Raw genomic sequence first — 18,400 nt, 5'->3', positions numbered from 1 at the left:
TTATGTGTGAATGGCCCCATATTGAGTTGCCACAGTTAAGTGTATTGAATGGAGGTCAAAGGTGGTTGAAGGTCACCAGAGGTCAAAGTATGAATGACTTGTCAACATATGTGGATGGCCACATATTGAGTAGTCAAAGCTGTTTGTTCATAGTGGAGGTATTCAAGGTCAGCGTTAGTTAGAATGTGAAAACATTGCAACATGATATATCAAGAAGGGAAATTTGGATGGTTCTGGTTGTTGGAACTTGAGAATTCCTCACAATAATAACATTATGAGCAAAAGATAGTTAAACTTTTGTACTGCACACATTGTAAATTTAAAAATTAATTATATTGAAAGAGAAACTCCCAACAATCTTCATGTGTTCTATAAAAGTCATGAAGCTAAATTTAATGAAATGGGTATGATATTATAAACCAGTATAGTAAACTAAATTTAGTATAAATAATATACAACATAGTAAACTTAGTGAAATAGAATATCTTAGTTTGATGAACCTTGTTTGATTAATTAATAATTAACATCTCCTTTTGATGTTTAATTGATGTTTTATTTCCCTCAGTGAGAGTGAGGCACGAGCAGATCTGACGAGACAAGTCTCCGTGGCCCAATCTATGCAAAACCAAACAGTGATTCCACTAACGGTGCTCACCTCCCACCAATTACCAGGGGCAACCATAATGCCACCGAATATGACCCCAGTAAGTAGCTCCTCCCCTCCCCCCCCTCTCTGCTCCCCACTTCTTTCCCATTCGTTGATAAGTACTGCAAAGTTTAGGCACTGTGTCAAAAGGACAATAATGAAATTGAAAGATTTCAAATTTTTCCAAGTTGCTGATGGTGGTAGAGTTAATAACTGACATAAAAGTGATGGTTGGTGTCAGAGCTGATTTGCTAGCTCTACTCACTTGCGCTACAATAGTCAGATAGTTATGTGGAATTTTGAGCAAATTGTATGGCAAGGAATCATAAAGCTGACTGGTTTTTTGGTTGGTATATTCATCATTTGAAATCCAACTTCATATCACAAATAATATAAAAGTTCTCTCTTTCAAATTAATTTGTTCATGTAATTTCTTTAATTAAGATGAGATTTATTTCAACCTCCTGTCTCTAAGGAATAAAGGCAAGATTTTCATTATTCTCACCAGTGCATTTACTTTGCCCACATCTTAGGTGGAATCTCTAAAATGGCTGATAATTTTCATCTCTTTGTAAGCAAATAAAAAAATAAATGATAAAATAAATGAAATTAATGCAACTTTCTAACATTGTTTTAACAGCAGCAACATCATGTTTATCAAATGATGCTCCCGCATGCAAGCCACGGAGAAATGAATAAAGCTAAGACAATGGTAAGTCATTCTGAAGGAGGTCAAGGTCAGCAGCAAGCCAGAAACAAGGTAAGATGTTTGATGGGGAGAGGCTTAGATGATAACATCATTATTATAGTTATCAAATTGGACTTCTGTTACTTTTATGTGGTAGTTTGAACCATTAGTTTGCTGTTCCTGATTTGTTTAGACACAAAAGAAAATCATAATTAGTAAATATTGAGGTCCTTTCCCCTCTTCTTCTCCCCTCTTCTTCTACTCCCACATCCACTATCCTCTTCCCCTCTCCTCTTGACTTCTCTCCTCTTCCCCTTGTCTCATTCCCTCTTCTCTTCTCCTCTTTCCCTCACCTCTTCCCCTTGCATCATCCCCTCTCTTCCCCTCTCCTCTTCTCCTCTTCCCCTCTCCTCTTCCATCTCCTCATCCCCTCTCTTCCCCTCTCCTCTTCCAATCCCCTCTTCCCCTTGCCTCATCACCTCTCTTCCCCTCTCCTCATCCCCTCTCTTCCCCTCTCTTCCCCTCTCCTCATGCCCTCTCTGCCCCTATGTTCTTCCCCTCTCCTATTTCCCTCACGTCTTCCCCTCTCCTCTTCCCCTTCTCTTCCCCTAACTTCCCCTCACTTCCCTTCTCTTCCCCTCTTATCTTTCCCTCTCCGCTTCCCCTCGCCTCATTCCGTCTCTTCCTTTCTCCTCTTCCCCTCACCTCATCCTCTCCTCTTTCCCTCTCCTCTTTCCCTCACCTCTTCCTGTCTATCCCTCATATCTTCCCCTCTATTCCTCTCCTTCTTCCCTCTCTACTCCACTTCCCTTGTGGTTCCTTCCCCCCTCCTTCTTTTGCCAGTCACTGTATTGTCCTCTGTGCACTAATACTTTTTTTGTTGATATAAAACCGATCCGATGTACTAGCCTCTCTCCTGCTCGCCCTCATCCTCGTTTCCAGTGAACGCCACCGATTTTAGGACAACGTTTTCTGTTTTCTGCTTTTCAGAGTCCACGAGGTGAAAAGAAGCAAAATGGCACAGACAAGAGCTAACAGAGCTTTTAACAACAGACAAGAGCTAACAGAGCTTTTAACAACAGACTGTTTGAATGACTTCAAATTCTGCACATTATTGGACATTTCTTTTGGAAACCTTTCAATCAAGTTTAAGAAACATTTTGGTGGTAATTTCACAAGGTAATAAATTTTAGAATCTTACTCCAACTTGCAGGGGTATATGATCGGTTTTCTTTGTATAGCATCTGTTCCGGGACACTTTTTCATATACCTTTGTTGATTCACCCGTTGGATTGCAACCACTTACGCCAAGGTGAATTAAACAACAATGAACTGTACAGGCTTAAACAGTGTCACTCATTGAGTCCAAAATTTATGCTACTGGATTATTGGTTTATATCAAAAAAATTAAGATGCAACAGTAGGAAAAGGTCTGTGGTAATACCATATAATAAGACGGGTAAAAGTCGAAATCCACAAAGCTGTAATTAACAAATATAAGGGTTGTGTCTATTCTCTCCCTGTCTCAAAAATAAATCAGTTCTTCTGTGTCTCAGATATTGCTGGTTATCATTATAACTTCATAGGAAATAACACAGAGAAATTTTCATGGTATGATGCAGTGTGCGACTTAAGACACAGATATAACAATTCTCCCCACTTCCCCCCTCCAAATTGTTTAATGGATTCCTTCATTCACACTTCTTTAGAAAACTTGTCCAGACAAAAAAAAAATTCTGCTTCAATGAATTTCTTCCACATCTTTTCAAACGAATAAGAAAAACACAAAAAAAATCCAGATAATTTACCAGTTTATGATCAAATTTTACAGTGCAAGTAAAAAACTTGAGGCTTTGAGAAATTGCTTCCATCATAAGAAACACAAGAAGAAGAAGAAAGGGAAAAACAAGAAAAGAAAAGAAAAAAAACAAACAAAGGAGATATTTTAACAATGTAGATAATTTTTGTTGTTGAAATTTAAACAATGTGTAAATAATTATAATAAGTATAACAACTGTAGAAATATTTCCTGTTTCATTTGAGTATATATTTAATTCTATTGAAAAGTGAACAATAATGTTACGAAAACATAAAATAAGCATCTCTCCTCAGTGAAGTACCCGTGTGGACTGAAATAACGAACTGCCTTTACACAAAAAAATTCCAGCAACAATTAAGATTGAAAACTAGTTTTGTACCGTGACTAAATCTCAGAACAAAATTGATTACAGGTTTCATTACAGTTCACACTCTTTGGACACCTTTAAAAATTATTTTACCTGCGTTTCTCAAAAAGAGTAGATAATTTGAAAAAATGATAAAACATGGCAGTTGGCAACTAATGATTAGCATAAATCGATTTATTTGGGGGGGGGGGGTTGAAGGGGATGGTGGGGGTAGGTGAAGGACAAAGTTAACACGATGGTTTCTTTATGTTGTATTTACTATTTTGCATTGCATCGTATGCTGTCATATTTCTACCTAAGCCAGAAAATACTCACATGTTATTGGTGTTTCAATCTAAGAAGGCTGTGTGGTAATAAATAATGCTATGGCCGCTCCTTATGTAGCAAGTTATGTACAGTTTCTTGAAAGGGGTGAGACTTTTTGTGTCCCACACATTTTATGAAATATTTACCGATTTCAATTGAAGACCAGAAGTGTATGTGTGTTCCTATCATTCTATGTTGATTTTGGGTGAAGCAGAGTGATGTTGATTTGTTTTCGGGCACGATGTCTTTCTCTCAAAAGTTCAGCAGTCTTGGCTTCCAGTGTAGTTTGCTAAAATTGCTCATAGTTTCCTTCTTTTCTGGTGGTTCATATGCTCTTATCTGGAATGTTCAGTTGTTCAAGTCTTAGTTGGAGAGTTAATTGTCTCAGTCAGACAGTAAATGTCTTAGGTAGAAAGTTAAAATGTCTCAGGTAGATAATAAAATGTCTTAGGTAGAAAACTATATGTCTCAGTCGGACAATTAACGTCATAGGTAGATAATCAATTGTCTCAGGTAGACAAATGTTTTAGGTAGACTATAAAAGGTAGATAGATGCCTCAGTCGGATAATTAAACATCTCGGTCAGACAATTAAATGTCTTAGGTAGATAGTTTAATGTCTCAGTTCAATGTCTCAGTCAGAGAAATAAATGTCTCAGACCGTTAAATGTCTCAGTGGGATAATCATGTTTCAGGTAGACCATTAATTGTCTCAGCCAGAAGACCAAATGTCTCACCGAAGAGATATGTTTTGACGGTGGATGTAAAACGGTCACTGATGTCTTCACACGACTGACCATTTATTGGCTCTCTGGCATATTTTATGGCAATACTGATGATCTTGAAAGGTCAAACATAAGAAACAGGGTCAGGTTTTGCGACCATTTCCACGTAAAATGCTGCATAACTTGTGCCACCCTTTTGACATCATATGATCGGCTAGATTGGCTATGATTTATTTCATGTTGTGGCAATAGTTTAACTATGAAAATTTCAGTAATTGAGTAAATCCTTGTACTTAAAACGCTTAAAGCATTTACATCGAGGTATGAAACAAGTTTAAACCTTGTTTCGAACTGGTACTTAGCAAGTGAATAAGTTATGAAATGCATGCAGAATTGTTACAGAACATAGTTAATATTAACTATTAGATATATTTATTCATTTCAAATTAAATTGGTATATATTTCTCCTTTGTGTAGTTTATGTATAGTTGGTTCAAAGTATAGATCAGCCGGTTTTTGCCCCAATTAATTTCTCCAACCGTAGTCAAAGAATCATTCCCCTCTGCTGCTGTTCTTATATGAGCTTTTGTATTACATGACCTGACCAGCATTTAAAACACAATCATGTGCCTATTGGAATCATGGACATGCTTTAGTTTAGTCGAGGTATATTTGGAAGCAACTTCTGACATTGCATAAAAAAAGAAGAAAAAAATATGAAGAAATTCTGAAAGCACCCATGATGTCTGGTACCATTCTACTCTCACAGGAAGAGATGTGTTGTTCACAAGTTTTGTATAAAGGTACTATATCTCTGAGTATTTACAGAACCAACTCGAAAATAGGTTTGATAAGTTTTTTTTTTAACCGTAGAGGTAACACAGCGAATTGAGTCGATCATTCACTGCGGGTCAGGAAGATCACTGGTAATGACTGGACTCGACCCGAGTAATCTCACTTAAGTGTCCAAAATTTTAGCAACCCTTTTCCCTGCGTGATATTGCAAAGATGCCATTCTTCTCCGTGGTTTCACTTTTCGCTTAAAAACGAGGGCAGTGTTTTTCTCTGTTCTTTGACTATTTCAGGTCACTTTTTGTTTCGGCCTTTGGCACAGACGACCAAAGTAAATTTTTATAATTGTATGAATTGCTGTACATTGTTGTAATTTACTACTCTTTTTGTCTATAAAGGGTTCTAAACATTTTCATTTTTTTTGTATTATACCAGACATATGGCTTCGTATGTTGTTACTCTTTTCTCTCCTTTTTACCGATCCTGTACAGAAAACAAATTTAAACATCATACATCTTTTTTTTTATATGAAAATTCATGTCGACTCGAATGCTTCATATTGGACCGATACTTTGAGAAAGGTCAGATTTATTTGATACGCAGTTCAGTCTTTTGTTCGTGTACAGTGAATTGTGCAATCACTTTCCGTTGTGAATCTGTGGATTAAGTAAAAACGATATAAAGGGTAAAAATCAAGTTCTCAGATTGTAATATTAAAGTTAATTGACTTATGCCTTTTGACTTGCTGCAAACATCAAAATTGACCAATCAGCTGTTGGATGTAGCAACTTGTGATATAAATACTTTTTATTGTTGTAATAGTGAATGTTACAAAAAACATTTGTTACGTATTATACTTTCAAATTGGTATTTAATTTTTCTTTTATTTTGCCCTCTTATTTTGGCAAATATCAACATCATTAAAAGGTAATGTCATGGATCATAAATTTGTTTTTGCATAACACTTAGAATAATTTGCTTTGTTTTTAATCAAAACTCAGTTGTTTTCCTTTTCCTTAGTTGAAGGAGAAGCAAACCCGACCATCATCATTTGGGGTATGTGATAAAAATACTGACGTTGAACAACTTAGTTTAAACAGCAAAAGAATATCATTTTATATCTTTCTTTCTTCTTGGGGGGGGGGATAACATAGTTTTCCATGCACACACTGCACACAACTTAGTTTAAAAAGCAAAAGAATATCATTTCTTTCTTTCTTTTTCCTTGGTGGGGGGGGATGGACAACATAGTTTTCCCTGCAAGTTTCCCTGCATACATGACTGAAGACTTGAACAAGTCCAAAGTGACATCATCATCCCGCATATGCTTGAGTTTAAAATGGTTTTCAACTTAGTTTAAACAGCAAAAGAATATTATTTTCTATCTTTCTTTTCCCTTGGTGGGAGGGGGGTGGGGGAAGGGGTGGATAAAATAGTTTTAAATAATTCCCTGCACACATGACTGAAGACTTGAACAAGTCTAAACGTGACATCATCAACCCTTCATATGCTTGAGTTTTAAATGGTTTTCAACTTTGTTAAAACAGCAAAGAATATCATTTGCTTTCTTTCTTATTTCTTGGTAGGAGGGGAGGGGGGGGGGGAAGGGGTGGATACGACTCATCTCCCATACAGAGCAATATATTTGTGACATATTTTTAGGTGAGTTGTTGATCACAAAGATCCATCTCATGATGATCGTCAGGTTTGGTTGCTCCTTCCAGTATTAGATAGGAAGTTTTTTCCATCATTTTTGCATGCAAATACCCAAGCATGCTAGATATTTCAATCCATCTTCTTTAACCTGAAACATTTCTAACCATGACCCTAAATCCAGCTGAAGGCCTTTTTTATGTTCTTTACTTTAGTTGTTTACTTTTCAGCCGTTTAATTATCTTTAACGTCCTTGAATGATGGTATTCCAAAAATGTCTCATTTTTTTTCTTTTCATTTCTAATGACTTCCCAAGTTTATACTGTAACAGGGTTGGATGTTTAATACTTCCTTCTGGATTTTCAAATCAAATGATAAAATATCTGAATGAGTTTACAAGACTGAAGTCTTCCACTGGTACTAGAGCCAAGTCCTCAGATTTACAGTATGTATTAAAGTGATTATTGAATGTCATCATTTTATTTATAACAAACAGACAAGATAGCTTGTTTGTTTTGGTACTAATGAATGATTAATGGATGTAATTCAACCAGGTACGGCATTACCAAAGGTCAGTTGAATATAAACAAAGTACTAGTAAAGAATCTAGTCTGTTGACACTTTTGTGGACCATCAAAGATTGCTAAATTATGCTCGAAAGTTTCATTTAAGTCAGAAACAAATATGTAAATTACATTCTGTGAGCTGCAAAATGAAAACGGTTTGCAAGGGGCAGGACCCCTTATCCCAGTTAAAATATTTCTCCCTTTGGTCATTGCCTATCTTTGAAATAATAGTTATTAATGTATGTTCAGTAAGCTGACAATTCTAGTAGATTATCAGCTGGTCGTTGCGATGAGTTTAAGCATGTCGCGTTTTAAGTTTTCACTCAACTAATTTTAATTTAATTTTTGTTGCATTGTTGAAAGTTTTTTGACAGTATTATGATGCATAAATATGTATCATGAATGACCAAATGGTTGCTAAAAAAAAAAAAAAAAAAAAATGTTGACTGGTCAGAAATTTTGCGGTCATTTTAGATCTATGATTTTAGTGTTTTATACAAACGTGTACAATATGAAATACAATTGTTGATGAAATATTGTGTTTACTTAACATATCATTTAAGATGTTTTTGTTATTTCATAGTAGTGCTATATTAAGCCGGATATCATCTGTGTGGACAAAGGCCACTTATCTTATTTGATGATAAACTGGTTTTATCAAGAACTTTCTATAGCCATATAAATGGTGCACTTCACCGGGAGATTTATGCCTTCTTACCTTAGCATGTGCAACATTCCTGGCCCCCCCCCCACCACCACCCCTTTTTCCTCATCAAACCCTCACACACACATACAAACTGGAACACATTAAAGGTATGCTGTATTGGCTCCAATAAGCCAGATTTTCAAACATGGTCACCTTTGGTCAAAATTCTTAAACTATTTTGTTATCACCCTGGAGGAAATTTACCTCACTGGGACATTCAACATCTTGAGTGTTCATTTAGAATGTCTGAGAATAATTTGGAGAGTAAAAACCTCAAGGAAGGTACTTTTTGAAAAAAACTTCTAGCAATTATAGCATGCTATAATTTGGGGCCTATACAGACTACTCTTTAAGTGGAGAAAATAGAAACCTGATATATTTCCAGAGCACATCTATTTCTTTGAAGTATCATGTTCAAAATGTCATCAACATAAGCATACTCTCTGGTCTAAAAAAAGAAGGCAATGCAGAACTGATCAGAAATGTATCATCTTTAAAATCAAAATTTAATTCTTGTGATGAATTTTCCTAGTGAAGTAAGTTTTAATCCCTCATCTGAAAGTCTTAAAACTAATCAATTATAATAATAATGAAATATCTTTAATATAAACCATAAGAGAATGCCTACATCATCCTACATGGTCTTCAGTAACATCTTTCTCTGTTGTTTTGGCTTTGTACTGATGTATAGTCGAGGGTTTAGGGACCCAATACGAATGAATCAAAGGGAAACATGTTTTCTTATATATTTTTCATATAAATTTGTAAAGGCATAAAAAAAATATATAATAAATACAAACAAGTTAACAAATTTGATATGAGTGTCCTTAAAGCCCTGTACCCTTTTATTACATTTCCTGTCAACTACAGTGATTTATGTTCAATACTGTGCATATGTTTATCACACTTGTATAGACATATTTCCTGTCAACTACAGTGATTTATGTTCAATACTGTGCATATGTCTATTTATACACTTGTATAGACAAACACTATAAACAGTTGATTTGTGCTACCTTCCTGGCAAGAGTATAGCAAAACAACCAAACTAACTCGCAGGGAATCTGGTACCATGTTAGCCTCACTTCATGAAAAAAATATTTCAATATTGTGATAGTTTTCATTGAAATAAGTATAAAACAACCACAGTATGAACATACTTTTGACCTTGATTAATGTCTTTGAGCCCAATATGCCACTTATTTGTCGACCCTAACATTTAACCCCCCCAAAAAACGGGGATTAACTTTACTCAACTGAAGCTGTGTATTCCATATAACCACATTCAGCAACCGGCCAGACTTGCTAAACTAAAATCTAAACACTACAGTATCCTGTATGAAACTTATCAAGTATTTTAACTCAGCCAATTAGGAGCAATGGTTTACTTGTAATTAGCTGCAGCAGGGTAGATCAATAGCAATCTCTGTCCAGATCAGTATATGCAAAGCAGGCTAGGTAAAACTGCTATGTATTAAGCAACCAACAGGCCAGATATGGCCTGTGAAAGACTTCAATCTGATATGTAAGAGATGTTTTTGTCTCATAATATTACAATTATCAGGTTTTGCAGGACCACATGGCCTTAGACTTGACCTCAAGCACTCTAATGGCCTACCCTGCACATTGCTCCATCTAGGCACTCAATCCGGACCAACGGTTCTCACTGGCCCTCGTGGAAAGTTAATTCAAAATCCCTGGTCTAGGCTAAATGTTGATAAGTATTACAGACCTTTACACGATTAAAATTATCCATGATAATACTAGCGGAAGAAGAATAATAATTTATAATCCTGTTCAAGTTTATTTCATGGTGAGAGAAGTTACAATGCAAATGTAGCTGTTGTCTACACCTGTTTAAATTTTGCCTTGCCTTGTACCAAGTGACTATAGCAATCACCAAAGAAATCGTTCATAAAACGACAAGAAAATTACTCGGATGGAATTATAGTTTCCTAAAGGAAATCCTGAAACAACGAAAACAAATAAATAAAATTGCACGTTATATCAACAAAGCCATTCGTTGCACTATAAAGCATAGTTGAGCTCATATTCATACATTAAACTGCTACAATACAAAAAATAAATTGCTTTCTGTTTCCAATCGGTGAGTAAATCTGCAATTACTATTTTGGAATATTAAGGAGGGTGTTACTTGGGTTGCATATGTGGCATACATCGTTGGTAAGATAAAGGTGACCATGTGTCTCCATCTTTGTGGACAGTATCCAGATTTCACATACCATTCCTTGGTTAAAGAATATGTCCACACATATATATGTACTGTTCCTTGAATGCATGGATCGTTACAAGCATCCCGGGATATATTCCTGAATTTGTAGAAAAGGCCTTGAATTATTTAAATAGGGACAAAAATAGCATCAACACTTGAGTTGTACTCAAAATTTCACCCACCGATAATAAAACATACTCTGTAGATACTAACCCCTAATGTCAATAATGATGGTGCAAACATCTATATCGTGTACTGAAGAAAGTATGGCAACGTTATTATTTGAACACATAAATCCATATCTGTAATGTAAATGCACTGCATATGGATATCACAGTGATGTGCACTTGTATAAATGGAAAGAAAATTTTATCATCTGATCGATTATTTTGAACATATGAATTTAGAATTTGGACAATTCACAATTAATTCAGAGAGGTTTTCAAATTAAGGCAACAAGTCCCTATCATTTTCAATCTCTTTCATTACTAAGTATAACGCTATTCTATACTCTTCCTTTACTTCAAGTCATGTAATATAGATGAATAAATATAATGAGATGCTAAGGCCAAATTAGCACACTGTGATTAGCCAAAAGTAAACAAATGTTGAGCCAAAAAGTTTCCGGAAGAAAAAAAATGGAGATAGATAATTAAAAAACATATTAAAAAAAATATGAAATTAATGTGCCTGATATCGTTTGTTCTGTTGATATTTTGAAATCCTCTGTATTCCAAGACTGTTCATTTCTCCGATGCTTGCTTCTTCCTTCGTACAATTTCCACCAGTTCTTTATATCTTACGATGCATTCCTCCTATATGACGAATAGAGGAAAATTGACATATAATTATGGAAAGAGTTCAGTCTCCGAAATATGCCTGGAAGTGGGCAAGAAGAAGTGGTGAGTTGCAAGTGGGGCATGTGGGTCTTTAACACCAAAGTGAGGTTGGAACCCACAAAATTACATTCTACAGAGGAATTTTTAGGTTGTCCTACTGAGACCAATCATGTACTTTTCAAAGATTGTTACCGTATAATACCTTATTGTACAGTTCTAAAAACACCATAAGATCCCTTCAAAACACAAAACTGCATGGAAAACAGAAAGGGAATACAAAAACTTACAAATAACTATTGAAAAAAAAAACTCAACCCAAATTATCCTTTCTAAAATCATCTTTACATCAAATTAATAAAGACAGTCTTGAATACCAATTCATAAACTCATTCACAGTGTTACATTTAATGCACCTTTTTCAGTTTTAGTTTAGTTCAATTTGTGCACAATTTTCATACTAAATCAGATAATAAAATGTAAAAACTAAATCATTCTGACATACCTTTTTCTTCCCGGGTACAGATGATGCTATCTTGTCCCACCTTTCGGGGGTTCCTTTGGGGTACACTTGTAGGGCTTTCTCCAGGACCTTCTGTTGTCTCTGAGTCCAGCTACATGACTCCACCCCATCAAACACTAACTCCTCGACAGGCTCCATAGTTGTCTTTGACTTGCCTGCTTTACCACCTAAAGTCTCGACATTCTTTATATTTTTATCCTGACTAGCATCGATTTCCTCCTCCTCCTTGTGATTGCTTACAATCATTTCTGTTCTAGGAAGATTTCTCGATGATTTATTCTTCCTTTTCCTCTTTTTGTTCGTACTTTCATCTTCTTCTTCTTCAAAGTAGTCATAGGAAGCTACCTGCGATGTGATTGGTTGATCTTCTAGTGGAGTGGAAGCTATTGATATACAGTCCGTGTCGCCTTCTCCAGTTTGTTTATTTACGACAGTGTGACTTACTCCACCGGTTATTCCTTTTTGACAGATCAAGAGAGAAATGAATGACCAGTAATTTTTCCGCCGAAATTCAGGGGGAAGTCCAATATTTCAAGACTGCATTAAAATTGCATAGTAAAGTGAAGCAGCAGTACAAAAGTGTGTGTAACTTTCCATTATCAGCATAGACAAATCCTGATGTAATTTGTCAGCATAAATCAATACAGGATAGTAGTCTTCTATCACAAAATAAGAATGAAGCTATTTTAAATTTTTATTTATCGCATCCCAGTGTGTGACAAAGCCATGTAAAAGTTTCTATTATCAAGATTGACAAGTCCTAACATTTACATGCCAACCTCACCAGCTTACAACATGATGGTAGCCTTCTATCACAATAGAACAATGGAAGTATTGTTATTTATGACATCCCAGTGCTTTAATACAAAGCCATGTAAAATATTCCATTATCAAGATGGACAAGTCCTAACATATCATGTTAATCCTCAGCAGCTTACAACATGATGTTAGTCATCTATCATAAAATAATAAAATAACAATGGAAATATTGTTTTGGGGTGCCCATGATATCCTAATGTACTATGTATATATGTTAGCACATGTTAACTGTGACCTACCCAGTCTGCCCAAATTAACTCTTATAACTGACGATACCCTGATTTCATAATAGAAGTTTTGTTTTTTACCTCCATGGGATCCCATTGTCTTACATACATATGTTGGTGCATTGGAGATGAAATGGATCCTATCGGCCTATCCCCTCTCTTTTATCAATGACAGTAGCTACACAGAAGTCTACAGTCTTCCCATAAGTTCCATAACATGGACCATTTTTATCCCCTCTCATTTTACCTTATGCCTTTGTTTCTTTGCAGAAGAACTTATCTTGGACATTTCCATCTTAACACTAATATACTTCTAAATCTATTAATTTACAATCAACCACAAGCAAATAAACAAAACAGATACTTGAGGTGATGGTCAGGTTAACAAAGTAAGCAGTTATTACATCATATGTGGATGTCCCCATTACAACTCTAATCATGATAGATTTATAGTGTACAAACAAACCTTGTATACTGGCATCCACAGCGGTAGCATAGCCTTTTGTTTTTATTTCTTTGGCTTTCCTTGTAACCTGGAGAGAAGAAATGTACAACTTAGGAAAGAGTATCAATGCATTAAACTGTACAGAAATTATTTTTTTTCTTTGCCAGGGTAATATCAACCCTTTTTTTAACTTTTATTATCTGATTATCTGTTTGACTATTTCTCTTATAGTAAATTTGTTCGCCACATGTTTTACATTCTCAGTTGCTGTTCCCTTGCTCCATTCAACTCTATCAAGGCCTTTCTGTTGATGTTATGCGAGATTTATCGTTATTAAATATTACTAAATTTTGAATATTATTTCAAGAAGTTTTTACAGACAATTCCAACTAATGCCATAATAATAAAGGCTGTTTCTATTGGCTTCCCATATGTCTATTGCTGTTATCTCAGTGACTGGTTTACATACTTAAGTTGTATTCCCCACCTGTGTTTCTTATAGCAGAGTATTTTTTACCCCATTCAGTCACCACCTTAATCTTCCATCCCATCTGTCTACTAATCTTTTAGTATTGACCAATCCAGCAGTCTACTCAAACTCCAGCTGTGTCTTTTCTTTTGAGGGGGAGGGGAGGGGGAAGGGGTAGATACTTATTACGGTATGTGACTAGTCTAACCACTTCCTGTCTTTATACACAATCTGTCTAATTTTTCTTACCACATTGACTGGTCTGTCCACTTCGGCCGCTATCTTGTCCCACCTGTCTGTTGTTCCTCCGGGGTATTTGGCGATAGATTTGATGAGTAGTTTGACTTCCTCTTGTGTCCAGATGTCATTCTGTAAATTCAAAAATTCAAAATTCAAACTTTACCATCATCCCTGCTGCAAAATCGTAAAAATCGATAAAACGTTTCACCAAACAAGGAACTGCATCCGACTGTACCTTGTTCTCTTTAGGTGCCGACGATTCTTGTCTGTTTCTAATCTCCTCCGGGACGACTTTCAATGCATCCAGATGATCCAACGACACGTTACGGTCGTACTCGTAAAGAGCGGGATTAAACTTCTGTCTCACTCTCGGTTTACGATCAGCCTCTTCTTCCTCTTCGCTCTCGCTGGACGGGACTAACTCCTCCTCCGGTTTTTCCTCCATTTTTTCCTTGACGGTCCCGAGAAGATTCTTGACTAACACGACCAGCAAGAAAACGCTCGCTTTCGACAATCTGTAGCACTTAAATGGGAGACTGTCGGTGATTTGAGGTTTTGGGAGAAATGATTGGTCCTCTAGCATCGCATATGCATCGGGTTTAGGATCATCGGACAGTTTCGAGACTTTCTTATTCCTTTTCTCCTTTTTGGGCTTGATTAGTGATTCCTGATTAGGAAGTAAAGCAGAGTATAAACTATGAATACAACAATAATTATTTCTCTTTCTCATAAAGGCATAAAGTATAAAATTAGGTTCGTGGAAAGTAGATGAAATTATTGTGACAGATTGGAAATGCACCTGCATAAGCGATCCATGCTAAAAAAAAATTAAAAAATAAAATGTTGGAAGGCTTTCATCCACAAACATATTGTTTCTTTGTCATTTGCATGTCTTCAAGGAATTGAAAAAAAGAGTCTGATAAAGGATTATGTTACAGGTTAATTTGTACCTTTTGACAGATATATAAGAGAAACATTATGAAAATAGCTTAGTGAAATTAGCCATCAAATTTCTACCTTTCTATTTCAAGATATTTATAGTTTTAAGTTATTACCCCAAATGTGAACTGGAAGCAACAGCCATGCATGTCAAAGAAGGTGTTTTGATCAAAAGTGTTTTGCTTAATTTTTCATTTCTATTGTGTCAACCATGAATTATGCAAGATTTGCAAATTATCTTAAACTAATAATTTCAGGTGAATATGGTATATTCATACTTAAAATTCTGGTAGGAATAATAAATGTTTTATTTGGTAAATTTTCATCTATGGTATCGCCCATCATGCCTTAAAGTTTACTCTCTTGTACCACAAGTCAACTGTAAAAACCATATTGGCTTCAAATGAACAAATCGCAAAATCATCATGCAGAAAATGAATGCTAATTTCACCACGATGCTTGCAGTCAATCAATCGTGGATCATTCTTTAAGAAACAACACAAGGCAATCGATAGGAAATCAAGGGAGAGAGCAGAAGGAACCAGGGAGGGGGGGGGCGAGAAAATGGTACATATTTCCCTCTTCTAACTTACCAATTCAAACTTTCTCTCCCAGTACATTGACCACATTACTATATAATGACCAACGGTCAAGATAATGGAAAGGAGGGTCCCTGCTTCCAACAGTCCCATCTTACGGACCCTTCGATAGTAAAAGACTGGCTGCCTCCAGTCAGGTAAACCGTGGATAAGAATATCATCATATCTAGAAAATATGAAAATGTAACAGGAAAATTTTATTATATTTATTATAAATAACTTGACAAACGAATAATTTGTTAATGTCATTCAACTGTTCTAGACGTATTCACACCAAATATTCCACTGATATATATTGTTTTCTCAATGATCTGTCTACGTCAATGTTGTATTGTTGAATATAATTGACTTCCTTGCTGAGACAATGCAAACAGTTGTAATTTAATGGCTTTTCTATCTTTTAATTATTTCTGTTTTTCAACTGCAAAATCAAATAAATAAAAATAGGCAAATAGCTAATATTACAAATGAAATGTGAAATGGTCCAGCGAAAGGGGCGAGATTCGTCAAGAATGAGTACAAACGTGAACCAGGTACAGTTACTCGGATTATGACTGACCTCCAGTGGCAACCATTATATATCAGAAGGAAAATTAACAGATTATCTGTACTTCATACAGCGATTAATGGAAAGACTGCTATTCCTATCCCATCCTACATTAAGAAGCCAGCTCGTACAACTAGACAACTCAATCAAGCTAATTTCATCCAACCTTGCTTCAAAACAGATGATTACAAATATAGTTTTTTTTCGAGAACGATAACAGACTCTTTGCCTCCAGAATTGATTTCAATAACGTCTGCTGACAATTTCAAAGTGAAAACATCTAGGTACTTAGCAGAGATTTAATATGCAACAAATGACTTGGTGATGTCACTAATCATCCTTTGCCAGATGAACACCAGTCTATTGCAGAGTACCGATGTAGATGTACAAGAGGCAAATATTATGTATCCTTTGACTTTTTTGTAATTTTGCCCTAAAGTTACAAACCTTTTTCGTGTGTCTTCATCTCTCAAGACTTCTGCAACCGCAACTAACTTTAACAAAAAAGGGAAAGGAAAAGAAAGAAATAACTGAGCATTTTCTGAGAAATTATTTGACTGATTGTTCCTTCCTGCAGTAATTAATGGAATTGATTTTGTATTTATTAAAAATCGCAGCATGTGTTTCACAAACGCAACTGGTATCATCACTATGTATCAAAAATGTTTGTTCAGTAATGTTTCGTTTACAATGGTACCTTAAAGGGTGTGAAGACTCGCGCACAAAGAAACGTCTCATGCCCGTAATCTGACCTATTTTCGAATGAGGTGTAACAGAAATGTTAGACACCACCATCGATCCCAGAAAACACACACACAGCTTGCTACCGTCGGTAATTAGACACTAGGGTACAGTCAATACATACAGCTATGGTCAATACCCACAACACAGTGTACATTGCAGGGATGGACATCTCAGGTCTATAAAAGATACAAGGTATCACGTTTCAATACTGTCTGCATTACTTCACTTGCAAGCAACGGAAAGTTAACTTTATCAAAGCTCAGCACGCGATTTGGGGCGAGTCTTCAATGCCTTTAAGAGAATGGCCTTTCACATTTAACTAAAAAAAAAACTGACAAAAGTCTTCTTGTTTCATATGGTTGCATTACCTTCCTGAATGTTTCTTCAGCCCCTTCTTCTTTGTTTTTGTCGGGATGATATTGCAGTGACAAACGGCGGTAGGCTCTCCTTATGTCAGTTTGGGTTGCACTCTAAAATGTATCAAAAGAAAGGTAAAACATTAAGTTGTTGCGTAGTGATTAGCACATTCGGTATATGCCATCATTTTGCCCATGTTTTATAAAAATCTAGGAGGAATATTATCTCAACTTCATACTACACATCATTGTGTATGATTTGTTCTTTACCATTGCCTCTCTTACCTTTATTTTCAAAGCTTAGTGGTCTTAGCTGACTTTTGTTAATTAACTTGTGAAGTTACCAATGGTAATGTGTAATGACTAGGGTATAAAACAAACATGTAAATGATGCAGTAGATTTCTTATCCAAGAACCAGGGCTGCAATGTTGGACATACTACATGTTCATAGAAATATAGTAATGCGTGCCCATTGAACTGTAATTTGTAAAAAAGCATTTTAGGTTGGAGCTACATACACAATTGTCAGAGAACAGCTTTAGTGCTTACTTGGCAGACTGTCAATGTAGAATCTGGTATACTGACTGTATGCCTAGTTACATGGAAGTTGAGCACTTTCTTTACTTTTGGGGTTGGCCTACCGGCATAATGTTTACATAGGCCCACTACATATCTGAATATCTCAATGTAATGTATTTGACCAGATCAGGAAGTTAATTGCTCAATATCTTGGAATACTTTGAACGGTTAAAGTGTTCACATTCTACTGATAAATTAAACATGCTTAAATTGGGGTAAACACTGATGACCGTATATATGCCTAATGTGGATTAGGCCTATAATAAATAATAATATACATGTGAGATTGAACCTCAGGCTCTATCGTGAATCCGCTACTGCAAACCTAAACTGTGCTTAGCCTACCTGATCCAACCCAAGGAGTTCGTAAAAATTCTGTGGGACTTCCTCAACCAAGTCAAACAGTTCGAAATCTGTGTTATCCCAAGCGTGAGTTCTCTGAAACTGCAATAAACTTATTAAAAGTAAACAAAGAAGGCCTAAGCGATTTCGAAATAAATGAGAACAGCCTGTCGAAACTTGTCGTCTGCTCTCCATAAGGACTGCCATGTTGGACTGTAAATGGATGTGTCAGGT

General features: G+C 35.8%; 2 protein-coding genes across 6 annotated transcripts in view; one reads left to right on the top strand and one right to left on the bottom strand.

Moving 5' to 3' along the window:
- LOC139958858 (uncharacterized) overlaps positions 1-8,095 on the top strand; it is a 21,642-nt gene extending 13,547 nt beyond the window's left edge. For 2 of the 5 annotated variants that reach the window (XM_071956257.1, XM_071956255.1), the window contains exons 13-15: positions 566-704; positions 1,287-1,406; positions 2,325-8,095. In XM_071956257.1, coding sequence (XP_071812358.1) covers positions 566-704; positions 1,287-1,406; positions 2,325-2,369 — 304 coding nt within the window. In that variant the 3' untranslated portion in view covers positions 2,370-8,095. The remainder of the gene's footprint in view (positions 1-565; positions 705-1,286; positions 1,407-2,324) is intronic. The other 3 variants (XM_071956259.1, XM_071956256.1, XM_071956258.1) reach the window with 3 other exon arrangements.
- LOC139958861 (dnaJ homolog subfamily C member 1-like) lies at positions 3,773-18,400 on the bottom strand. The gene is made up of 9 exons (XM_071956261.1): positions 18,170-18,400; positions 17,257-17,358; positions 16,592-16,638; positions 15,592-15,763; positions 14,295-14,726; positions 14,069-14,188; positions 13,372-13,438; positions 11,842-12,317; positions 3,773-11,315 (listed from the first exon to the last, which is right to left on the bottom strand). Exons 1-9 carry the CDS (start codon positions 18,371-18,373, stop codon positions 11,244-11,246), a joined length of 1,692 nt encoding a protein of 563 aa, XP_071812362.1. The 5' UTR covers positions 18,374-18,400; the 3' UTR covers positions 3,773-11,243.

This window comes from Apostichopus japonicus, chromosome 18 (genome assembly GCF_037975245.1).
Source record: "Apostichopus japonicus isolate 1M-3 chromosome 18, ASM3797524v1, whole genome shotgun sequence".
Taxonomy (NCBI): Eukaryota; Metazoa; Echinodermata; class Holothuroidea; order Aspidochirotida; family Stichopodidae; genus Apostichopus; species Apostichopus japonicus.
This window is presented reverse-complemented; position numbering and strand designations above follow the sequence as displayed.